The 23,918-nt window shown below is 41.2% G+C and overlaps 7 protein-coding genes across 7 annotated transcripts; 4 read left to right on the top strand and 3 right to left on the bottom strand.

Annotated features, from left to right (window-relative positions):
- The first annotated feature begins 203 nt into the window (after window positions 1–203).
- Window positions 204–2,078, top strand: BCR41DRAFT_320088 (armadillo-type protein). The gene is made up of 3 exons (XM_022021381.1): window positions 204–443; window positions 560–1,051; window positions 1,162–2,078. The coding sequence occupies exons 1-3, from the start codon at window positions 336–338 to the stop codon at window positions 1,669–1,671; spliced, it is 1,110 nt and encodes a 369-aa protein (XP_021883285.1). The 5' UTR covers window positions 204–335; the 3' UTR covers window positions 1,672–2,078.
- An 846-nt stretch (window positions 2,079–2,924) lies between these two features.
- On the top strand, window positions 2,925–6,068 carry BCR41DRAFT_369073 (hypothetical protein; the record flags this gene model as incomplete). Its single annotated transcript, XM_022026432.1, has 3 exons — window positions 2,925–3,050; window positions 3,140–3,323; window positions 3,451–6,068. The coding sequence occupies 3 exons, from the start codon at window positions 2,925–2,927 to the stop codon at window positions 6,066–6,068; spliced, it is 2,928 nt and encodes a 975-aa protein (XP_021883284.1).
- Window positions 6,069–6,249: 181 nt separating this feature from the next.
- BCR41DRAFT_349563 (60S ribosomal protein L14) lies at window positions 6,250–8,069 on the bottom strand. Its single transcript, XM_022023490.1, has 4 exons — window positions 8,040–8,069; window positions 7,275–7,385; window positions 6,397–6,645; window positions 6,250–6,299 (listed from the first exon to the last, which is right to left on the bottom strand). Exons 1-4 carry the CDS (start codon window positions 8,040–8,042, stop codon window positions 6,255–6,257), a joined length of 408 nt encoding a protein of 135 aa, XP_021883283.1. The 5' UTR covers window positions 8,043–8,069; the 3' UTR covers window positions 6,250–6,254.
- A 1,765-nt stretch (window positions 8,070–9,834) lies between these two features.
- BCR41DRAFT_349562 (hypothetical protein) lies at window positions 9,835–13,440 on the bottom strand. Its single transcript, XM_022023489.1, has 7 exons — window positions 12,944–13,440; window positions 12,103–12,253; window positions 11,735–11,808; window positions 11,585–11,616; window positions 11,216–11,444; window positions 10,825–11,104; window positions 9,835–10,710 (listed from the first exon to the last, which is right to left on the bottom strand). Exons 1-7 carry the CDS (start codon window positions 12,945–12,947, stop codon window positions 9,843–9,845), a joined length of 1,638 nt encoding a protein of 545 aa, XP_021883282.1. The 5' UTR covers window positions 12,948–13,440; the 3' UTR covers window positions 9,835–9,842.
- Window positions 13,441–15,286: 1,846 nt separating this feature from the next.
- On the top strand, window positions 15,287–17,122 carry BCR41DRAFT_394303 (hypothetical protein; the record flags this gene model as incomplete). Its single annotated transcript, XM_022028634.1, has 1 exon — window positions 15,287–17,122. One exon carries the CDS (start codon window positions 15,287–15,289, stop codon window positions 17,120–17,122), a length of 1,836 nt encoding a protein of 611 aa, XP_021883281.1.
- A 2,571-nt stretch (window positions 17,123–19,693) lies between these two features.
- BCR41DRAFT_380408 (hypothetical protein) lies at window positions 19,694–21,288 on the top strand (the record flags this gene model as incomplete). The annotated part of the gene is made up of 2 exons (XM_022027259.1): window positions 19,694–19,762; window positions 19,999–21,288. 2 exons carry the CDS (start codon window positions 19,694–19,696, stop codon window positions 21,286–21,288), a joined length of 1,359 nt encoding a protein of 452 aa, XP_021883280.1.
- A 512-nt stretch (window positions 21,289–21,800) lies between these two features.
- On the bottom strand, window positions 21,801–22,657 carry BCR41DRAFT_394301 (nuclear transport factor 2; the record flags this gene model as incomplete). Its single annotated transcript, XM_022028633.1, has 4 exons — window positions 21,801–21,908; window positions 22,055–22,153; window positions 22,282–22,353; window positions 22,568–22,657. The coding sequence occupies 4 exons, from the start codon at window positions 22,655–22,657 to the stop codon at window positions 21,801–21,803; spliced, it is 369 nt and encodes a 122-aa protein (XP_021883279.1).
- Between the last annotated feature and the right edge of the window lie 1,261 nt (window positions 22,658–23,918).

Genomic DNA, 23,918 nt, shown 5'->3' with positions numbered 1-23,918 from the left:
CCTGGGGTGTCCTACGAGTCATCGCTCAATATTACTTTGACCTGCTCAAGCCTGCATGGCCACGACTCGATGCCGCTTTGGAGCATAGTGGCGGGGGAGGGATTGAAGGAGGAAATGAACAGCAGCTACAGCTGTCAGAAGACATCCGTGTCCGTTCCGCAGGACTTTTTTTCCTGGAGGAATATACCAAATCTGGAGCGTCTGCATCAGATCCACTGGTAACCTGAAACACTTTTGTAGTAGGCTTTATATAAGGGCTTGAGTGTTTGAATATTGCTAATACCCTAGTTTATCATCTTTGCTCCATGTAGGCATCAGAGTGGTGGAAGGATGTCATGGAGAGGCATGTCCTCAAAGCATTTGCGGAAGATAATCCATCTATTAAGGCGTTGGGATGTGATTGCATCTCTCACCTCCCCTCGGATATATTTGATGACCTGCCTGTAAAGCTTATCAATGATCATTGCCACTCACATTTATTACCACTTAAACCACTTTTATTGACTTGAGGACCCCATTTATTAACATTCCTTCCTTTTGGCCTGTTATTGTTTTGTAGGGCCGACTTCAGATGTTAATCATGTCGCTTGTACTGGGTACAGCCCTCGATGAGCATCCTACAGCCCGAGCTGCTGCATGTCGTGCTATTGGGGTATTTATCCTTTTCCTATCGCTTCATGGGGATACGGGCAACATGATAGACATGGCGAGCACTGTCCTGGGCTTGTGTCAAGACCCCAACTTGAATGTTCGAGTCCGAGCCAGCTGGGCTGTTGGCAATTTGAGTGATTCGTTAGTTCTACTCAAAAACAAGGGAGCAGAATATGATCACATCTTAGAAGAAGTCTTGACGTTGCCTCTGTGGACACGAATCATCAAGACTGCATTGCTGATCTGTCAAGACCATGAAAAGATCAAATCAAATGGTATTCGGGCCATCGGAGGCCTTCTTCGTGTCACCTTCGAAGGTATTCTAGAGCGGGAAAGACATAGCTTGGTTAAAGATGCCATATATACCTTAATCAGACACATGGAACAAGGGTCTCTTAAGGTATAGTTTTTCTCTTTCTTCCTTCCTCCTTTCCCCTAAAGGTTTTTTGATGTCCGATTCATTCATAGGATTTTAATGTCTCTATAACCCATCATAAAATGAAATATCAGGGTCGCTGGAATGCATGTTACGCTATGCAAAACGTATTGCTTAATCCAGACTTTCCGATCGGATCTACTGCGGGCACTAGCTATGCTCTGGACTCGCCTATGGTTTCGTGGACAAAGGACATCTACCACGCACTTTTACAGGCTATTCAACAAAGCAAAAACTTTAAGGTCCGAATTAATGCTTGTGCGGCGCTTGCGGTGCCAAAAACGAGAGCCAAATATGGTGATCAAGCCATGCTTCGGCACATGGTTCAGGTACTCATGTGCGCAGTCCAAAGCCTAGATGAGAAACAAGAGGATCAAGAATTTGGCGAATTCCAGTATCGAGATCTACTAGAAAATAAGCTGTTAAGATGTTTAGATCATCTACTACAGCTAACTGGGGGTGTAGCAAGTTTGGATCTGGAGCTAGATCCAACTTTACGCCAGAGAATAGTTGCCAGCCGCCTACCACCACCATCATCTGAGCCTGCGATCGAGTCGGTGTCACAGGAGTCGGCTATCTCATAGTAAATTTTATCTCTGACCCATGCAGATTAAAAAGATACGCGTCTATGTCCTTGCCGTATTGTTCATTACACGAGGCCGGGCAATTAATCTGCGGCTTTTATTGCGGTACACGATTCCAAACAGCCAACAGTAAACAAAAGCAACAAAACATCATCTCACTTCTTACAGAGCCAATGGGAACCTAGGAGAAATACGTGCGCAGAGAGGTTAGAATGGGCTTGATCTTGAACCTTGCGGCTTTAGAGCTTACCGCGCAGACACCTTTGATTAGATGATCAAAGGTCAAGAGGATGGTAATTTAGAGAAAGATATACCCATCTACGCTAATAGCATAGCTCTCTCGACATATTATATCCTTTGTCCTGACTCTATCGGCTTATTAAGGACTTCAGTTGTAAGAAATAAAGGAATTGAACAATGAATTAAGCCTATCCTTTTTTGTTCAATGCCTTCGCAGTAACGTCTTCTGATTTGGACAACAGCCACCAACTCATTTACAAGACAGCCACAAAAAAAGAACTGCGCGATGATGGGGTGGGCACATCAAGAAACGTATGAAAGAGGATGAGAAACAGAAGAGTTGCTTTCAGCCGCTTTCCATGGCTGTCTTGGGATGGAGTAGGCTGATTCTCAGCAGAGAAAGAGGCAATATTCATCTTTTTGATCCAGCTGCCTAGTATATACATGTAGTCAACAGAATACCGGTTAAGGCCAATCTTCATGCAGTGAGCATTGGTTTATGAGTGCAATAAGTAAAGGGCAAAAAAAGAATGGAGTAAAATGATTAATGCCCAGAACCTGCCCTTGGATTCATCACCTGGTTTTGCCTGCAGCAATTGGCTTTCCTCGAGATGCATAATAGCCCCATCTCTCCTTTTTTTTTAAAAAAAAGATCGGAGGTCGTTGTTTAACGGGACGGGTGTGCATGCATATCTTGGACCCTATAGCTTTTTTTTTTACTGTCTCTTGTCCCTTTAACTAATATCACTCCTTCTTCCCTTTCCCTCACCTCCTTTCCAAAAGACCTGCCTTTTCATGGTCAATTGTCATTGTAATTGCCATGTCTTCATTCGCTAAATTTGCATGCTCGCATTCTTCTTTGACCTGACCTCTGCAACAGCCATACGCGTATTTTTTATTTTAATTTTAACTTTAAATCCTGTCGTACACAACGCACTTTTCAATTTTTGTAGGCCACCAGAATAATAAATAACAACAATACTGCAATGCATCTCAATAGTTTCCTCATATTCATGACCTTGGCAGGTCATATTTGTGCTCAGAGCGCCACGAGCACTGTTGTCACCACTGCTATCTCTACGGCCATACCACCATCACAAACATGTGAAGCACAATACGATTGCTCAGCCTCACCCAAAGTAAGTCAAGTTTGCATTTGCAGATGTAGACTCCTATTGCTTTTCATCCTTATTCAACATTCTTCATTTACAAATGGGTTTGTTTTTAGGGCTGCCTAAATAACGGTGTTTGTGAGAACAAGGCTTGCAAATGTATGTCTGGGTTCGGTGGTATTGACTGCAGTCTCCTAGCATGCGGCTCGCCTTTGATAGACCCCGCACAACGACCCACAGTTGCTTCAAATACCAGCTGTAGCTCGTGTGACGATGGTTTTGGAGGATTCAATTGCAATGGTACTAAAATCAGCAACTTTTTTTTTTTTTTTTTTTTTTTTTACTTGTTGTGCTGTGTGTGTATTTGATGATGGTTACAGGGTTTGGCACATGAGGTTGATTTACTTATTCATTTATTTGTATACAGTTTGCCAGACAGATGCAGGCTGTCGATCGAAACCACCGTCGCGAACATCCTTCTTGAGCAATGAGGAGATGGTCTGCAACAAAAAATCCGAGGTTTACCATAATGCATACATGACTTGTGCAGTCCGTGCCCCTGAACTGACAGGCTTCTTCCCTGGAGAGTACAGTCTGACAATGAGCTTGGACCCAGTCAACAAGACAGTGAATGCTCAACTGTGGTTGGATCATACTGAACAGTTCTTCTGCAGTGCTCCTAACTGCACACTTGCCACAATAGAAGAGAAAGGTGCTATTCAAACAAGATGGGATTGCCCAATACTGAATTGTAAGTGTATCAAACCAACGCTCATTTGCGGAGGTGTCCCAGGACCTGTTGTAACACTCGGAAATGTCGTCGATGGTTTGAAAGGCCCCTTCTCATTGAGCTGTCCACAGAACAGTAATGAGTGCGATTTTTATATTAAAGACCTCAGTGGATTGTTTCCGACGGGTCTCAAAGTGACGGACTGCGACCTGGGTGAATGTGTGTTCCCATCAGAGATGCAATCCACTGTCACCACAATCAAAAGCACTATGTCCCCAGGTGTGATCGCCTGTTTGGCCATTCTGGGCGCATTGGTTTTGTTCTTGATTGTTGTTTGTTCGATTGCCCGTCGGAATCAACTTATCCTCAGACGTACACCTTACACTCTCAATGCCGAAGCAGCATCACTTGAGTTCCGCAATGTGGGCTATACTCTTAATAAGGACGGACTGGAGATTCTGAAGGGTATCTCAGGAGCAGCACCTGCTGGCGTGGTCCTAGCGGTGATGGGGCCATCTGGTGCTGGTAAATCGACACTGGTTGACATCTTGGCAGGTAAACGCAAGGATGGCAAGGTCACGGGTCAGATCCTGTTGAATGGCAAGCAAGTTCATGAAAGTGATATTCGCAGAGCAGTCGGATTTGTGGATCAGGAGGATACGTTGCCGCCTACTCAGACTGTGTACGAAGCAGTGCTGTACTCTGCCATGCTACGCCTTCCTGAGGCAATGCCTATTCACCGGGTCCACGAGCGCGTTTCGGAGGTGATTGAGATGTTGGGATTGACTCACTGCGCAGATCGTAGGATCGGCAATGTTACAGCGCGTGGTATCTCTGGAGGAGAGAAACGCCGTGTCTCGATCGCATTGGAACTGATTACACGTCCCCCGATTTTGATTCTGGACGAGCCCACCTCTGGACTGGACTCTTACAGTGCACGCATGGTGGTCGAGCAACTCTGCAAACTAGCAGCCAACAAGACAACGACTGTGATCCTGACAATCCACCAACCTCGCTCCGATATTTTCTTCATGTTTGATCAGACATTGGTCATCAGTAAAGGAGAGACCCTTTATTTTGGACCTACGGACACAGTAGCGGAGCATTTCCGGCAACGCAATTTAGTCTGTCCTCCAAACTACAACATTGCAGATTACCTATTGGATATTGCCATGGATGATGCGTTATTGAGCAAAGCCATTGATAAAAACAATAACGAAAAAGCTGGAGCATCAACTGGACGTGAAATACACGTTTCTGCAGGAAATGCTGTCTCACGACACGCTGTTGTCAATGGTCATTCAGAGAGCCATGCAGAAGCTATACTAACAGTTACAGGCAGAGCAAGCAACAACCCATCACCATCATCATCTCATCAAACTACTGTTCAAATAGAAAAACCAGAGTCCTTCTCCGAACATCATGCATCAGCAGCAGCTTCTGTCAACGAAAAGAGACAAAGAAATGTGTATCCCACTAGCTTCTTGACACAATTACAAGTCATCATGAAGCGTGATTTTCAGAATCTGATCCGTGATCGATCTTTGCTAGTTCTCCATTTGGGAGTATCGATTGTTCTTGGTCTTTTTATTGGTGGCCTCTATTTCCAAGTACCCATGAGTCTGGCTGGGTTTCAGAACCGCGCTGGGTCCCTGTTCTTTATGCTTGCTCTTTTGGGGTTTAGTAGCATATCTGCTCTGGGGGCCTTCACAGAGACTCGTATACTGTTCATCAAGGAACGATCCAATGGTTATTATCCACCTCTGCCGTTCATCATTTCAACCTTGCTATTTGATCTAGTTCCACTCAGGATTGTCCCATCGCTCTTTATGGGCAGTATCTCTTATTTTATGATCGGTCTGACTGCAGACGTGGCGACTTTCTTCAAGTTTCTGTTGATCCTTGTTCTATTCAACGTGGCGACTGCTATGTTCTGCCTGGTTATTGCAGCAGGAGTTCGGACCACAGGTGCGGCATCGCTAGCATCGTCGATTGTAATACTATTCATGATGTTGTTTGGAGGATTCATGATCAACTCTGGGAAGATCCCAGCAGCCCTAACCTGGATTCAGTATCTATCCATGTTTAAGTTCGGATTCGAAGCCTTGGCAGTAAATGAGGTGGCAACCACAAAGCTGGTTGATAATATCCAGGGGGTCGCGTTCAATGTGCCTGGATCATTGATCCTGCAAAAGCTATTTGGATTTGATCTTGGAGGCTATTGGAGAAATATGATCATCCTGATTGGATTCATCATCCTGTTCATCGCCATCTTCTGGATGCTAGTGACATTAAAGCTCAAAGAACGGAAATAAAAATGATGATACCTTCAAGTAGTATAGTAAAATCACAATGCTTTTATTCTTTTCTTTCTTTCGCTGACAAGTTGGAAAAGCAACAAGAAGAGGAGAAAGAGAGAGAGAAGGAGGATAGGGTAAAGGCGGATGAGATGCAAGTTTTATTTTTTTTATTTTTTTTATTTTATTTTTTATTTTTTCCCTCTAAGCCTTGGTAGCCTTGACAGCCTTGTTGACAATCTCGCGACGCTATTATTAGTATTTTATTACAATAATATATAATGAATTAGTATTACTGCAAGACTCCTTTATGATTTCATATAATAAAAGCATAGTCAAAACTTACAAGCTTCTTGTATTTCTGGAGTTTGAAGCGGTCAAAGTCAGTGTTGGAAGCGCGCTTGGAACGAGAGGCGATCTTCTTAGCCCAAGAGGTCTTGGCCCAGTTACCAGCGAGATCCTGCTTCTGAATGGCAGCCTTGAGAACAGCCTGACCAGCGTTGCGAGGAACCTTGATGACCAAGGGAGTCAAGGTTAAGCGACGGAAGGCATGGGCACTGCGGGGAATACCAGTGGTGGGGCCTTCAATTAGAGCCTAACGATATTAATGGAGACAAACACAGGAAATTAAGGTAAGTATGTTGATCGTAATAAAAGCTATTCCGCTTGCGCCTTTTTTCTCTTTATAATTAATTTGTCCCGTCATTTGGAAGATATATGATACTCCAAAAAGACTTTAAAGTCATGCAGAACATGAAAAAAGGCCCGAGTCCCTGGTTCATACTTGATTCCAGCTTGCTATTTTTCCTGTTTATTCATCTGTTCATCGCAATCAGTTTCTGGCCGGTCTGTATACAGTTCTGGATTTGTAAAACTAGAGGTGTTTCATCCAGACGCCGAATCCTTTCATACTATGCTCATCCAACTTGTCAATCCATCCATCGATCCATCCATGCAGCCATGCAGCCATTCCTGATTAGACTCGTGTACACATAGACTTTTTGCTTCGTTATTTTCAGTTTCGTTTTTTCAGATATGTTGCCCTAGAATTGTCTACAAGCTTTTTTTTTTTTTCTTCCCCGAGCCTATTGTTGATAGAGTCGCTCCTGCGTTGACCAACGGCAAGATGTCTTCTTTTGCTTATTGATTTCCTTGCCTTCCTTGAAATGAATGATAAAATGATATTCCTGATCCGTGGATAATTTCAAATTAAGAAACACATACGCGGTTGTGGTCAATGATATCGACAATAACTGCGAGCTTGCCGGCATCAGGACCATAGTTGATCATGACAACACGGCCAACCTCAACGACACGCTGGAAAGTAGGAGTGCGCTATAGTATCGTTTTTTTTTTTTTTTTTTTTTTTTTTTTTTTTCGAAATAAGACAATAGTTGCATTTTTCGTTAGTCCTATTAGTTGATTGTGGAGTTATGAGCTGGAAAAAAAAAAAAAAAAAAAAAAAAAAAAAAAAAACTGAAGGTGAGATCTTTTTTTTCCAAGCTTTCCGTTTTTTTTTTTTCTTCCTCTGTCGGTTATTAGCTGCTGTTTCTTGCTGACAACTTCTCTTTCTTTCTGTTCTTCAGTTTTGTAGTGCCAGAAAACAATAATAAATTAAACGCATTTTTTTTTTTTCTCCCGTTGTAACTGCTGGATTGCATAGCTTAGTTTAATTATATGCGATCTGTAGCACTCCATGATTTTGCATTCAACGTCGAAAATCCATTTGCATCCCATCTCGCGCCTTTTTTTTTTTTTTTTTTTTTTTTTTTTTCCTGATTAACTGAAAGATATAGGCTTAGTAGAGTGTTTCCAAAGGATGCCTAGGATGTTCCTGATAGCTTTTTTTTTTTTTATTTCCCTAATCGATGGATATATCCTTTTGTTTTCTCAACTTGGATTTTTTTTTTTATTTTTTTTTTTTTTTTACTTGATCTCACTATTTGCCCATATTTCTTAAAAGATCGAAATGACCCCTTAAATAAATACCATTGTTAAAAATTGGATTTTTGAGCAAAGAGGAGGAATTCAATCCCTACTGCACTTGTGGCCAAACTAATATGCGGGGGCTGAGCGATTGACAAGGCACAATAAATTTAAAGTGGCTTAGACATTCCCTTTTGAATCATAAAAGGGTGGCAAATGCGGCCTCCTTTCCTCTCTTTTTCTTTATTACTTATTATGACTAGAATAATGAAGGGATCACTAAGATTTGGTATACAAAAACCAAGCGTCTTTTTTTTTTTTTTTTTTTTTTATTTTTTTTTATTTTTTTGGTTTGATTTGCTTTGTTTTTAGCTTCGGTTGTGTTTGCTCTTATGGTTTTGCCTGTGCTTTTGGTGATGGCGAGCCTTCTTGCCCTTGTGGGAGGCCTTATGGCGTCCATGCTGAGGACGCTTCTTGGTATGAAGGCCAAAGGCCGCCAAAAGCTCATCCAAATCACGCTTCTCGTGCTGGTGGCATGATGCAACCTCGTGCTGCTGCTGTTGCTGCTGTTTTTGAACATGAGAATGGTGTTTCTTACGGTGAAGGCTAACGGCCTTCAAGTCACGCCGGTGGTGTTGGTTGCAATTGCTAGGCTTGCTCTTCTGGTGTTGCTGCTGATGGTGATGTTGCTGCTGATGGTGATGTTGCTGCTGATGGTGATGTTGCAACGGTTGTTTTTGGCGGTGGAGCTCCAAAATATCCGCCTGGACGTTGATAATAGGAGCATCAGCAGTGGCCTTTACATCACGACGCTGCAAATGCTTGTGCTCATGGCTCTCTTGGGATTTGTGATGGTGATGAGGATGGTCAGTCTTATGGTTGTGGTGATGAGGATGATCAGCCTTGTGATTATGAAGGTGACGAGGTGCCAGTTTGAAGTTTGTTTGTTGCCGCTGATGGGGATCAGCAATTGCCATAGTACCAACAAGGACCGAGGCCAAGAAGACAGAAAGGATGAAACGCATGATTAAAGTAGCAGTCTAAATGCAGGGTAAAATGGTGAAACGTACACGTTTTTTTTTTTTTTTTCTTTTTTTGATGAGGAGGGTATGGGTATCAAGAATGAAATATTGTCCAGAGTTTTATACTTTCTTTGACACTGAGTTTGTAAATCTCTTTTGATGCCATTATTTGCTTTATGCATGCATCCATGTATTAACATGAGAAATTGGAATACAGTGTAAAAGAGGAACCATCTCTTGTAAAAAAAACAAAAAAAAAAAAAAAGAGGGGAGGAGACAATCAATCTTTCTGATTCCCAAATGGCCCGTGCTACATCAAGATCGCACTCTTTACATGCGACGCGTGCTTTTGTGCATCCTATTAGAAGTGTAGAAGTGAGAATATTTTCGTTTGTATCCATCCTATCTGTACAACGTTACCCAAAGCATTGGATGAACATCACATCGCATCCAAATTATGTCTTTATAAGGACGGGTTGACACTGTCATATCCTATTTGGCTCGTCTGAGGAATTCATTATAATCCTATCCTTAACGACATTCCATTTGGAATGATCCTTCCCTTGCTAGAATGTCCGTGTGGTACATGCATGTTTGTAAAGTTAATAACATTTCAGTCCCAAAAACATTAACGAGGTTTGTACACGAAACAATCCGGAAGAAAAAAAATGAGTATAAGCAGCTCTAGTTCCAAGTTCTTTTTTTTTTTTTTTTTTTTTTTTTCTTTCTATATATATAAATATGTATTTCTGTGCATTTTTTTTTTCTTTCTTTTTTTCTTTCCTTTTTTTTTTTTGATTAAAAAAAAAAAAAAAAAAAAAAAAAAAAAAGTTATTTTACAGCTTTAATTGTGAGGCCGGTTCGATGGATATGGGCCTTGCTGATAGTGCCCACGCTGCTGTTCCACGTAACTGGAACCGCTTACAACGCTTCCATTAGGGTTAGGATGGACACCACCGCCCAGACCTGTGGGCGGTCCATGGTAGCCACCGTTACCTCCATTCATCCCACTATAAGGGTTGGGCGGGCCACGATGGCCACTCATATCTGTCAACATGACTGTATCTGAGAAATGATTGCCATTACCGAGTTCATGTCCGGTATGCTGCTGCTGGAGTGGATGAGGCCTTGCTCCACGGCTTGGTCCGTATCCGCTCACCACACTGCCTTGGTTCGAACCACTCAAGACTGTGCTGGTATCTGAAGCCTGTCGTCGATGTGGAAACGCTTGGATATTGGGTTTTGGTGGATATTGATGAGGATGATAGCCACCTCCTGAACTATACGCGCCTTCACTGATCTCACTCCGGTCATCTGGATAATCGTAGGAGTGATTTTGATGACTCAAGTTACGATTATGATAGTGCTGTGCATGATTATCCTGTCGCAATGGCCTTGTATCGCCATCGTCGTCCATGGTAGGGGTATAGGGTCTTCCGGGGGCTGGGGAATATGGCCGTGAAGGCTGTTGTGGGTATTGTCGGCGGTAGGGATCGTTAGGTGGCATTGCTTTACGAAGACCAGGCGATCCTCCCATGTATGGCGATGGAGCTGGTGCAAGTCTAGGAGAGTTTCGAGGGCCTTCCTCAAACAAGTCTATATTGGGCAATGTTGGTTTTTGAAGTGGGGTCTCGCCACCCTTTCCGTTCTTTGCATTCTTGGCTGCCTCCTGTGCACGCTGCTTCGCTTTTTTCTTGACAATTTCATCAATTCTATGTATCATTAGAAAAACAAAAAAATAAAATAAAAATAAATAAATAAATAAATTGGTATTACTTTTTACATATTGATGTCCATTTTTCTTAATAGCAACCAAGATTGTATACCGTTTATCAATCTTGTGGCAACAGAATTCCTTGAGGTTTCCTTGAATCTGCATGACCAAAGGGATGTAGAGACAGACCGCCACAAGCATCAGCAGAATCGAGATGATCCACAATGTAAGCGTGAATGTCATGAGAACCAAGGTGATCTTTGTTGTGTTTCCTCCTGCGACCTTGTATTCGAAAATATTCAAACTGTTTCCCTGACTCTTAATAATTGTCATCAAGATGATCGCATTGATAACCTGTCTTGGCCCATCCGCAAACAGCAAGCGCTTCCAGCCTACGAATAGAATAAAGTAAAACAAAGTTATATAGGCATCCTAATAAGCGCGAGCGAGTATGAAGTACAACTACAATCTTTTTTTTTTTTTTTTTTTTTTTTTAATAGTACCTCGGAAGGTGAAGAAGCAAAAGAAAGCAATTTCGTCCATTGTCTTTTTGGAGTTGTGGATCTTTTCGAACAGACAGAAATGAGCGTAGCTTTTGATAGCATAGTATCTGTAGGCGATCATGCTGGTGAATGCATAACTGATATCACGACTTTGAACAATTGCCACCGCTTTTTTCATGTCCCATGCCAGCAAAATAAAGGATAGAATAATACATGCGGAAAAAAGATACTATAGCAAACGTCCAAAAGATGAATTAGTTACGAAGAAGAAGAGGAAAAAATAAACATATCTCCCTATACTCTTTTGTGTGCTTTGCGCTGATATGTAGGTATGATCGATAAATAACACATGCATATGAAGTAGCTTACTCTGTAAATTCCGGAGGTGATGTTGATGCCACCTATATTAATAAGAAAAGAAAAAGAAAAAGAAAAGAAAAGGAAATTGCAATGATGAGTTTTTGTACCTTTTTCATCAAAAAAAAAAAAAAAAAAAAAAAAAAAATAGCTATTACATACCCCAGCTGAGTTCTTTGTTTCCCTCGAAACCTGCCAATTGCCAGTTTTTAGTCACCAGCAAGTTGACTGCCGTCCTGAGAGAGGAAAACGAAGGATTTCAAAGGAATAAGGATGCGTATGTATATCAAGTGAGCGAGTAAGAAAGATGTAGTGAAGGATGAGTGCATCGATGAAAGAGACAGAGGGGAACGACAATGCCAATAGAATAGAGTAAATAAATAAATAATAAAATAAAAAACAAAAAATAAAAATAAAAAACAAAAAAGAGGTGAGCATTTTCATTTCATTTCTCTTATCGGATAGACATGCTAAATATCCAAGCCTTGGCCTGTTCGGCAAAAGCACTTTCTGAAAGAAGAATAACTTACCATAAATCGGCGCAGTAAATCAATATGCCTTTGATGACAACTGCAAAGACAAGCGAATATTTGAATTTGCGATAGGGAGAGTTGTCAATGTAGTCTTCGACATCAATAAAGTCGAACTTGTGGTCCTGAACTTTCTGTCGTTTCCAGTCACCTAAATCAAACCAAACCAAGTAAAAGCATAGATAAATCCTTGTGAGTTTTTTTTTGTTTGTTTGTTTTTTAAGCGTATTTAATATATTCCTCCAGGAGGATGGAGCACAAAGTTATCCGCAGATAAAGGGTTCACAAAAGCAAGCAACTCTCTGCAGTAAGATTTGTTTGCATTGTGCACATGGACGCAATGTCATTTACAATGGCCCAAGGTTAAAAATAACTCGTGCGATCCCAAAGCCCAAAATTAGAATAGATTGACCCAGTCCCCAAAAAAAAAAAAAAAAAAAAAAAAATTGAAGTGATTCTTCTTTTTTTTTTTTTTTTTTTTTTTTCCTGTGTATCATTCTATTCATGTACGCTGTAGGTCCTGATCTGACTATCTGTATCCATAAAAGACCAACGCTGCAAAAGATCACTTTTTTTTTTTTTTTTTTTTTTCTCATGTCCTGTTGGGCAAACATGCGGTGAGTAGTCCATGGTTTGATACCATTGAGCTACACAAGACTCTGTGGGATGTTTGTAATATTCACCACATTGAAAAAATTGACGATACACAAGTTTTTTTTTTTTCTTTTTGTGGTTGAGGCCCCCTGTAGATACAACAAAAAAAAAAAAATGAGGGGAAAGGAGTGGGAGAGAAAGAGGTATTCGAAACATTTTGCTGGAACGAAGAGAGAAAGGGACTTACTCATATTGTATGAAATATATAATTAGCAGATGTAGAACCAGCACCTGTCTTCCTTGAGATAGAAGTGTTAAAGAATATAAAGAAAAAGAGAGAGAGAGAGAAGGGATAGTTGACGCGTTCAGTGCGACAAAGGATATGCTTGCAGGGTAAAGGTATATAGACTTGTGTATGTTTAATAGTAGGAATGCGATATATGAAGTAGATGAATGAATGTGGATGAAGAAGTTTTGTTTTCAGTGTTTGTGCAATGTAGATGTGGACTCGATTGTCAGGGACGGAAAGATGAGATGATGAGGTGATGAAAAGATGCAACAAGGTCGTTATAAAAAAAAAATAAAAATAAAAAATAAATAAAAATAAAAAGAGAGAGAAAGAGAGGGAGGGAGAATCAGTCGAGGTTCATGAACGAGTGTAGAGATGCTGAACCACACGGAATCAGATTATGAGATGAGAATGAGATGATGGTAATGGGATATATAAAAAAAAAAAGAGAGAAGACAGACAGAAAGGAAGGAAAGGAGGAAGAAAATGGTCTCTTTTGATATTTGATGTTTGTTGCATTGGATGGCTGTGTACACTAGATGAAATAAAATATATCAATGTAAAACCAATTGACCATGGGAATGATAAATAGATAAATACATACACTATGATATATTGCATGTCGAAGAGAGGAAGTTGAGTGGTCTAGTTTACAGTTAGTCTACTTGTCCTCTGCTCTCCGGTCCCTGTCCATGGTCTCTGTCGCCAGCTTCATCGACTGACTGACTGACTGTGGCTGACTGTGGCTGACTGTGATGAATACAAATCATAAGAGTCCTACACCATGTCCTTTAGCCTAAATATCTCGACACTATTGCTGACGACATCTTCCGTCTTTCAGACTAATAAAAGGCATTGGCTCACGGCATTGGTGGCATACATGTTATATAAACTATTCATTCATTCATGTACATGTACATGTTTACACAGGATATGACAAAAAATCCTCCAATCAAGATCTTTATGATTAGGACCATCTGTTCCTGAGTTTTCAGACATCTTTAATTTGAATTAGGAATTAGATATTTTACTGAAACACGGCCTATCATCCAAATCATTTAAACCCAATTTTTCTCATTTACTGTTTTATTACAAGTGTCACAAGGATCTATCGTTTTTCTGTGACATTGTAAAAGCAAACAACATCCCTTCTCTTGCCATAACCTGACGATAACAAAAAAAAAATTCAGCTGGCCACACATGAAGAGAAAAGACTCAAACACAGCATATAAAACTAGTATGAGGAGCCTTTTTTTCTGAGTGATAGCTGGCCTGATATAGACCTCCTTAGATGCCTTTTATCCTTTTTTTTCTTTATTTTTTTAAAAAAGACAATACTCAAGTTCATTATGCATGGCTCCTTAATGCTCTCATCCTCACTTTCCCTACACATCATGCCGTCTCCTTCTCGCCATTGCGGTTGTCAAGGCCGGCAAATGTTAAGAAAACGATAAAAATAACATCATCGTATGGATGATGGAAGGAACCTGTCATGAACCACTTCAAATATATAACCCCAAATACAATGGTGTCTTGTCCTCTAGGTTGGGGGCCAAGATTGATGTTGTGGCTGGGAAAGATGACAAAGGTCGTCCTCACTATTCACAATATGAACAAAAGTAGAGACTTGGCACGACTCCGAGCTAGGAAAACGTGTCAGAATTTGCTGACTGATGGATATATTTTATCGCTGTAAGAACCTTTAAAACGTCTATCAAAGAGCCTTCAAACCAATGAACAAAAAAAATTAAATGTTGACAATGCCAGACGCCAATGAAAATAAAGCATTTCTGGAACCTTCACCTCCTTTCGCAATCATGCTCTTGTAATCTGGTGTTGGTCTTTGCCCCTTCTCATTGTCACCCTGACCTATAATCGACTGTTGAATAGACTGCATAAGACATGCATGCATCTACACCGGCTTCTCTTGATTTTGCACAGATTGAAAGGTAGTCAGCTTCATTACTGGGTGGTGTAAACTCAACTCATCTGAATTGGATGCCCCTACAACTAACGCATGAGCATACTACACTTTACTACATTTCCCCTGTTGAGCATATCCAGTTTGAAAATAATTTACATAACATGCCACGAAAGATGGGTTGCCTTGCGGAAGAAGAAAGAAGGGGCCGTTGTGGACTAGAATAATAATAATAAAAAAAAAAAAAAATACATATAAGAGTTCCTTTTTCATCCTTTCTTACTAGTTTTCATTCTGATTCTGTATTCATTATATCTGTTACCCATTAGTTAGCAAGAATCAACCACAGCCATCTTCTACAGAGCATATCACACTACATTATGCCAGCTAATTCAGTCGCACCATTGAACATTGCACATAGGTCGCAATCCCAATCAACATCATCGTCAATATTAAACACAAAACTCATATCCTCAGCACCGGCATCAGCATCAGCGCCCTCGCTGCTTTCGCCCTCTTCTGTTCCCCCTATGTCGTCATCCAAGTTCAAAGGAAATATGCAGAAAAACAGCCCAGATACTCATTGTAAACTGCATGTCATTGATACCCACATATGCGACCGAGATTCGCAAAAACGCGGCAACAGGAGATTTTTTACAGAGAGATACTCAAGTCTGAAATCATCATATCCACTAATGTCCCCTACAACGTTCACTCTGGCCAAAAACGACATCTCCAAAGTCAACAATTCCGTCATTTCTCGATTGAACAGCGAAATTTTACTTACCTTGTTTCCCCCACCACCTCATGCGTTCCCAAAAAGTAAGGCCCAAACTACCCCTTGTTCAAAAACCAGGTCTGCCCCTGTTTCTACCGGACTGCCTACAATTGAGTCTGAAGAACCAGCAGCGTCGTCATCCGTGTCTCCTCCACCTTCAAAATCCGGTAAGAACCGGAATTGGGTCATCAGCTCGGGCTTCTTTGTTACTCTTACTGAGGATGGTCAAAAGTCCCATATAAGTGTAATACCAGGAATCGCACGTTTAAGAGAGCAAGGGTCAGAACCAAATACACCAGATACGCCTATGCTTAATATCAAACCCGTCCATAATCAATCTTTACCGCCTTGCCAGCCCTTATCATCTTCTATACCTCCCCCTTCACTAAATCCATCCACTACGTATTGCAGTTCGGACCAAGCTTCTTGTGCGCCGCCACAGTCGTCACGTCTCTCAGATTACTGTAGTGATGTCAAGGCCCCATATGCGCCAGTACCATTTTTGGATGAAATGAACTCGTTGTCAGAACGTCTCCTAGAGATTGAAACTCAAATGAGAAGACCATCCTTCCTCATGAATAGGCGGACATCTGTCCTATCGGCGTTATTTCCGTCAAACATCATTGCTCCAGTTTCAGTTTCAACTCCAGTTTCGGCTTCAGTCCCAGTAATGGGTGATATGATTTCTAAACATCAGCAAGAAATACTGCTAGCCGAGCTTTCCTTGACCGTTGGGAGTATTACCACTCCATCACCAGAGGTTCCTGCCTTTTTGAATGGCCTGCACAGCAACAGCAAGAGCGTCAACAACCGCGCGGCTGCGGTTGAAGCTGCCTTTGACAGTGTGCGTGTTAGCGATGAAGCAACAGAGTCAACATTAGTATCAGCACCGCTGATGGACTGGGCACGGCGACGGAAGCAGCTGCCTTGTCCGACGGACCCACCACTGTCGTCACTGTTTTCAACAAACATGCCCAATGGGAAGCCTTACTCATCCTCGTCTACTAAAGCCTCAGCAATGTCCTCTACGACTAAATCAATGGGTCACAAGCCTCGAAAGTTCTTTTCAGCGCTCACAAATCCAGGTATTGGTGCTGGCTCTGCCCCTTCAGTGTCATCATTCCCAACACAGATGTCCCGCCCATCTCCATCAGGGTATCCTCGTTCCAGTACCATCCCTCTTTTACCGATTAAGGACGATCATGGTGAAGATAGTAATGCTTACTGCTCAGCTCTAAGGAAGAACAAAGGCCATCAAAAGTGGGGTGAACGGCTCCAGTCACTGGTCCACACTTTCCAGTTCACAAATAATGGCAACAAAAGTAATAGGCTTTCTAAAAAATTAGCGGGTATCTTGCCCAAAAACCGTTGGGATAAACGCTCCCGAGGTTCCCCTCGCACTCATTATCGATCGTCATTTGAATTAAAGAGATCATAAAAATATATATATATATATATAAAAGGTCTTTTGCTCCTATTTTCTCTCGTTGGTGATTTCACTTTCAGCTCTAGAAGCAGTTGAGGCTATTCAGTTGAAGTGACAAAAAACCTATAATAATAGCCTTTCGCTATTTGATCAAACCATTGGCCATGAATGCTTTAATCATCTTTTCCCTTTCTTTCTTTATCCTTTCTCGGAATCATTCCTTGTCTCGACCATGCATGAATGAAACAAAACCCCTACCTTCCTTCGCCTATTTATCCATTTATCCATTTACTCTTTTGTATTTCTAGCGAGAACAGTCAAACAAAACATCGTGTAACAATCCATTCAAGTCGCACTAAAGTGAGGATTGTGTCTAAAAGAGGGGTTTTCTGGGGAAATAAAATGTATACTTAAAAAGAAGCTTTGTTTTACATCGGTTCTCTGAGATTTTATCCACTGCCTTTTTTTTTTTTTTTTTTTATTTTTTTTTTTAGATCGCTTCAGCTTCCTAGTAGATTCAGCTTATCCTACGATACTGGTAAAATTCATTTCCCGAAACAAAAGTGCATTCGATTTGCGCACAAATGAAACTAATGTCATGGATTTGTAACATGTAAGACAGATAAGCGGTTGACCATTGGATTATCTCACATCAAAACGGCACATTCAATACATTCACATTCACAGAACGGAGTCCGACCTTGTCACTCTCATGGCGAACATGCGAGCGATATCTCTCCTTTCATATACCGACAGTATGTGTTCACTTTGTATATTAAGATAGACTCAAGAACACAGAGAATTGTCAGTGTTGTAATTTGTAATTGTTGGGTTGATCGAGGTCATCCATATATCCATGGATACATGTCATTTATACTTCTTACTTCTTCGCCGAGGTTTCAAATCTATTCATTGTAAAACGTTACTCCTTGAAGGATGGAAGGGGGGGTTTTTCGCATTCTTTATATTTTTTTTTTCTTTGTTCTGCAGAATCTCTGCACTCGAATCAATCTCTCACGTCTGTTTACATATTTTGTGGAACAAACATTCTGCGATCAGACCCTCTCTTCTACTCCAAAAATCAATCCATTCATGTCCAATAGCAATAACCGTAACGCCTCTTCCAATCCTCGCTTCATTCCAGCAGGCACCAGTAGGATAAACGGGATCAATGATCCTTCTCATAACAACAGCAATAGCAACATCCGTGCTATTGACAACCGTTTAGCTGGCCCTAGTAATGCATCGGATTCAGCTCCGGACAGGTTTCCTAACGGTCTTCGCCAGCATTACATGACTGCTGCATACCAACGATCAAATCACCAATACTACCCACTTCAACGACCCACCACTCCAATCGCCTCTCCCATATCCCCCCATCCAAACCTTAACCAGAATCAGCGCAATAATAGTAATAGCAGTAATCACATCCCCCAAACACCAAAACCGGTAGCACTAAGCGCACGCCATCCTTTCTCTCTAGATTCTCTTCAGATCCAAGAAGAGTCTGGCACCCCATTGACAAGCTCTAGGAGCTCTACTACGCATTCCAGCCCCAATTCCAGCCCCAACACTAACTCTATAGCCGATAGTCATGCCATGACCTTACAACTCCATCGCGCACTATCAGATCTGGCCGATAGCAGGGAAAGGGAGGGGAAAGGAGAAAGTGATGAGGATGGACCAATCATGTTGGAGGGCTCCAAAACTTCATCTTTGAAATATAAATCCCCTGAAACCCAACCCTTCAAGAAAGTTATTGCAAAGTGCTCCATGGTCATCAACAGCTTGGGTCTTGGATCGACTGGACCAGTAACAGAAAATAATAGTACTACTACGTCTGACACTGCCAGTCCTTCAACCACTACTCCTACAACCTCTGTGAGGGCAGGCCCCCTGACACATGGAATCGGAGGTTCAGATGTGACACTGATACCATCAATGTCATTTACTCCGCCAGCTGAGGAGTCCTCCGGGAAGAAAAAGGAGTTGCATGTGCTATTCAAGGAGCAGGTCACGAACAAGGAAAAGCCTGGCGGCAATAATCGCCAATGCGATCGCATCTCCAGATTCTTTCAGGGAGATGTAGCAACACCAATGGTGTCTGTCAACCGAGATCAACAATCACAACCTACAACAAACACTGCCGCCGCCACTACTACCGCCGCCGATTCCTCTCGACAACCTTCTAAAGCTGGTGTACTCAGCAATTTGTTGAAGCTCCATAATAATGGGCGTCACCAAAAGGTACATGTGCGTAAATCGGATCTTGTCTTTCTTTTTTTTTTTTTTTTTTTTTTTTTTTTGTGCCTGACTTTGTATCTAATGTTGCTTATTGACTTTATTATTATTATTATTATTATTATTATTATTATTATTATTATTATTATTATTATTATTATTATTATTTTCCCCCTTCGATGTAGTCAAACCATAGATCGTTGTCATTACCGAAGTCCAAGACGCCCAAAGAAAAGAGGAGTCTGGATCTGTCGACCATTTATGATCGTTCTGCCAATAATTCGACTTCCTCAATTCGAGAAGCTGTCTTTGGTACATATCCACCTCTACCTCCAATCCAGAATGGTGGACGAATCAATAGCCTCTCCAATTTCCAGCCTACTCCAAACAGCGCCAGAAGAAGAAGCATTGGTACCCTTAATAGCCACCGTCATTCAACCTACTCCGACGCGTCCTCAGGCCAACAGCCATTCTCAGCCATGAATTCATCCAAACAGACACTCTGTATGCCCCCCCGCGGATCTTTTTCAGGCAGCGAAAACATGCATGGATTAGACAGCGTTCCATTTAATATGAGTAGTAGTAATAGTGATGCATGTGGGCGGGGTAGTATATTTGATTCACGGTCATTATCGGGTGACGAAAAGATATGCATTACCGTTGCTATGGCGGATATTCTAGAGCGTCAAGACTATATTCTCCGTCTAGCGAAGTCCATGATCAAATATGGAGCTCCCCCACATCGGCTGGAGGACTCGATCGATCAAGCTGCACGCCATCTTGAGCTCCATCTCCAATGTATTTACTTGCCCAACTTGATGATCGTGGCCTTTACGGATTATGAAACCCACACATCCGAGACACACTTACTCAAAGCCTCTGCAGGGCTGGACATGTACAAGTGTGCATTAGTTCATCAAGTCCATAAAATGGTCACTCATGATACCACCACAGTAGGAGAGGCCATTATGAAATTAGAAGCTATTCATGCACAGAAGGATATTAATTCACGTCTCTTGACGCTCTTGGCCTATGCCTGCGCAGCCTTTAGTACCACACCCATGTTCTTCCAGGGATCCTTGGCTGATGCTGGGGTTTCGTTCTTGATGGGGGGTGCTGTGGGTTTATTGGCTTGGTTGTCCGAGATAGTACCTAATTCCACACATATCTGTGAGGTCGCCATGCCGATGCTCGTTGCATTCGTGACTGAAGGCTTGCGCCGGTATCATGTCTATCCAGTCTGTCAGGGTGCAGTCCAGTTGGGAAGCATTATTATCGTTTTGCCTGGTTTCACCATCGCCTGCTCGATCTTGGAGCTCAGTGCTCGACATGTTATTTCGGGCTCGGTCCGGCTCTTTTATGCCGTGCTCTATTCGTTGGTGCTTGGCTATGGTCTTTCGATCGGTACCTCGATTTGGGACCTATTTGGTCGTTTGCCTAGCGAAGAAGCAGCAGGGAAATACACTCCACAATGTCCATTGGAGCCACTGGACTCTAAATGGAGTATCTTGTTCGTACCGATGTTTGCGATTTCAATCAACATTTGGCTTAAAGCCCATCCTCGACAATGGCCCCTGGGCATCATTCTGTCCACAGTTGGGTTCACAGTTGGGTATATAACAACGACCTATACAACAGTCACGTCAGACGTTTCGTCCGCCTTGGCAGCCTTCTCCATTGGTTTGCTGGGCAACATCTATCAGCGTTTGACTCGACAGCTATCATTCCAAGCCGTTTGCTGTGCATCATTCTTTTTAGTTCCTGGTTCCATTGGGTTAAAGGGAGCAATGTCCATCTTTACGGATGATATGGCAGGAGGCATTCTTTTTGCACGCCAGATGGTCGCTACCGCCATCTCGATCAGCGTTGGGTTATTTGCTTCTGCTCTGGTGGTATATCCAACGGGCAAGCAACGATCCCCACAAATGACTTTTTGAAAAAGAGAAAACTGTACTCATCTTTTCAGCACTGTACTTATACCCCCACTCCCTAGCTTTCTTATACCCCCTTCTGTCATCAGAATACTTTTCCGAAGTATGCCTCCGATTGTATATCCGTATATAAAGCAAAATGGAGAGGTTTTTTTTTTTTTTTCCCTCCTTTATCCATGAGTCAAAGATAGCTCTCCGTGATGTAAAGAGTTGTTTTAAATCCTTAGCCATTCTTGATTACATTAGATACTGTCATGTGGAGCGCATATGGTGATGGGTTACTGAATTTCAAAAAAAAAAAAAAAAAAAACGACTGCGCCTTTATAAAAAAAAAAAAAAAAAAAAAAAAAGTTTTTGTTACTCCTGATCTAGCTCTTTTTTCTATTTATCCTTTATTGTATTTATAATTTTATTATCTCTTATCGATCCTGATATTTCTTCTTTATTTTGTTTTTTCATTCCTCTTTCTTCTTGATTGAGACGATTTTCAAAAACCAACGAAAAAGGGTGGGTGTGCTTCATGCATAAACGAGACGGAAGATGTCATTGGCAACATAGAAGTTGCTGCCATCGTGCTTCAAGTAGAAAGTCTGCGTGAAAAATTGAGGGTTCTGTTCATTGTCAATCTTTATATATATAATAACAATAATAATAATAATAATAATTCAAAGGCGTTAGTAAGACGTTTTGTTTCCTTTTATGCATCACCTGAAGGAAAAAAGAAAAAAGAAAAAAAAAAAAAAAACTGATGACGTGGAGCCGCAGCACTTACCAACAACTGTCCAGTAACAGAAATAACAATAGAGTTGTTATCAGATGGCTGAGAATCGTGGGTGGAAACCTTGTGGACAACTGATTGGAAAGGAAGAGACTGTTTATGCCATAAAGAAAACAAACGTTAATAATCAAGGATAGATGAGGGGTAGATAGGCAATGAGGGGACCTTCTTCTCAGACAGAGCTAAAAAAAAAAAACAAAAAAAAGAAAAAAGACACTTACGATTAACTTATCGACAATAGCCTGAGCACCCAAAGTGTGAACACCCTCGAAAGTCAACATGGAGTTGTCACGCTATCGATGGTTTGTGTAGATATATTTATATAAAAAAAAAAAGAAAGAAAGAAAGAAAAAAGAGTAGGTCAATTAGTGTATGATGAATACTAATATCCAACTGTTGCTCCGGTTCCTGATATCCATTTTATTAGTGATTGATGCTTCGACAACGACGCGTCAATAATGAAAGCATGTTCAGTCAAATCTTTAAAGAAAGAAAGAGAAAGCATACGTAAAGAGGAGCGAGGCCGGCGCGGCTACTGTCGAATGTACCATAGTAGTAATCAGTAAACTGTTTGCTAATTGCTTGGATGTCGGCCATGATGTGTACTTTTTGAATGAATAAGAGCGGAGAAGATTATGTGATGAATGATTCAAAAAAAAAAAAAAAAAAAGAAAAAATAGAGAAAGGGACGAAAAACAAGAGGAGGAGTTAAGGTCCTTAAGGGTCGTGATGGATTTAAGACTTTTAAGGGGTAAAACAAATAAGAAGTGGCACGCGGACCAACCTTGAAGATAACAGGATACACACCAAGAGTTTATTGCTTGCCACCATACTCTGCATCCTCTGAAAGGACAGTCTTTATGGCTTTGATAGGTTCATGCGTATTAAAATGAGGAAAAGTATGAAGATGGGCAGTCAGGTCAATTCAAGACTTGTAAAAGTTTTGAACTGGTCCTTATAAGCGACAGCAATGAGTTTGTGCAGACTCTAGCGTCAAATTTGAGAGAGAGAGAAGAATTTGGGCACCCAAGGGTCATCATGTATAAATATGTATATATATTGCTTGGGCCGTAACAGGATCTCTATAAGAAGAAAGAAAGAAAGAAAGAAAAAAATAGAGTGTGCCCCTGAATGAAAGTGTAGAATAGAGTATGGAGTAAAGTTGAGTGGAACGCGCACAAATTGCTAATTCACCCAACGTTTTTTTTTTGTCACCGTGCCCGTTTTTTTTTTTTTTTTTTTTTTTTTTAATTCCACCGTGCCAGGTTAAGCAGGATATAGTTGAAAAAAACTTTAAATATAGAAAATGCTTAATTTAAACACATATTCAATTGAAATCAAACAAAGTTTTTTCTTCATGTATGTAATACATGTGTACATGTCAACTCGATGTCATGTCAAAGAACATATTCAATTCGCTTTCTGCTTTGCCCGAGCGGTCAAACAAAAAAAAAAAAAAGCGTGTACAGATTTCAAAAACGACCGTCTGAGAATAATGTCATCCACGGACAATGGAAAAAGAGGAGTAAATTCAAGTTCCGGTTTGTTAGTAGAATGAAGGGCCTCCTTCTTCCTACCTTCTTGGTCTGTTTAGTATTTCTATCCCTTCACTTCTTCACTCTCTCTTTTCTTTCTCTCTCCCCGTCTTCTTAAAAAGCCTTTTTTCCGAAACCATTTGTTCTTCTTTTTTCTTTCTCCCCCCCCCTTTTTAACTCTACTCTCCACTCTTTGTACTTTCTTTTCCATAGCCTTTAGTTTCTCATTGAAGTTGCTGGTAGTTCACCACGTCTGACCCATCAATTTCAACCAGCCCTTTGCCACTTCCACATCAAACCTTTCTCTTCTAGCCTCTCCTTTT

This window comes from Lobosporangium transversale (genome assembly GCF_002105155.1).
Source record: "Lobosporangium transversale strain NRRL 3116 chromosome Unknown BCR41scaffold_10, whole genome shotgun sequence".
NCBI classification, from domain to species: domain Eukaryota; kingdom Fungi; phylum Mortierellomycota; class Mortierellomycetes; order Mortierellales; family Mortierellaceae; genus Lobosporangium; species Lobosporangium transversale.
This window is presented reverse-complemented; position numbering and strand designations above follow the sequence as displayed.

Bases quoted from the DNA above. Each gene is read 5' to 3' on its own strand.
- BCR41DRAFT_320088 (XM_022021381.1), top strand. From the start codon at position 336: ATGGAGAGGCATGTCCTCAAAGCATTTGCGGAAGATAATCCATCTATT. The intron at 444-559 runs GTAAAGCTTATC...ATTGTTTTGTAG, and splicing joins ATATATTTGATGACCTGCCT to GGCCGACTTCAGATGTTAAT. The intron at 1,052-1,161 runs GTATAGTTTTTC...ATGAAATATCAG, and splicing joins TGGAACAAGGGTCTCTTAAG to GGTCGCTGGAATGCATGTTA.
- BCR41DRAFT_349562 (XM_022023489.1), bottom strand. The intron at 11,809-12,102 runs GTAAGTTATTCT...TTCCTCTCTCAG, and splicing joins ATTTACTGCGCCGATTTATG to GACGGCAGTCAACTTGCTGG. The intron at 10,711-10,824 runs GTATACAATCTT...AATGATACATAG, and splicing joins TGCCACAAGATTGATAAACG to AATTGATGAAATTGTCAAGA.
- BCR41DRAFT_349563 (XM_022023490.1), bottom strand. The intron at 6,646-7,274 runs GTATGTGTTTCT...TAATATCGTTAG, and splicing joins ATATCATTGACCACAACCGC to GCTCTAATTGAAGGCCCCAC. The intron at 6,300-6,396 runs GTAAGTTTTGAC...TACTAATAATAG, and splicing joins TCCAGAAATACAAGAAGCTT to CGTCGCGAGATTGTCAACAA.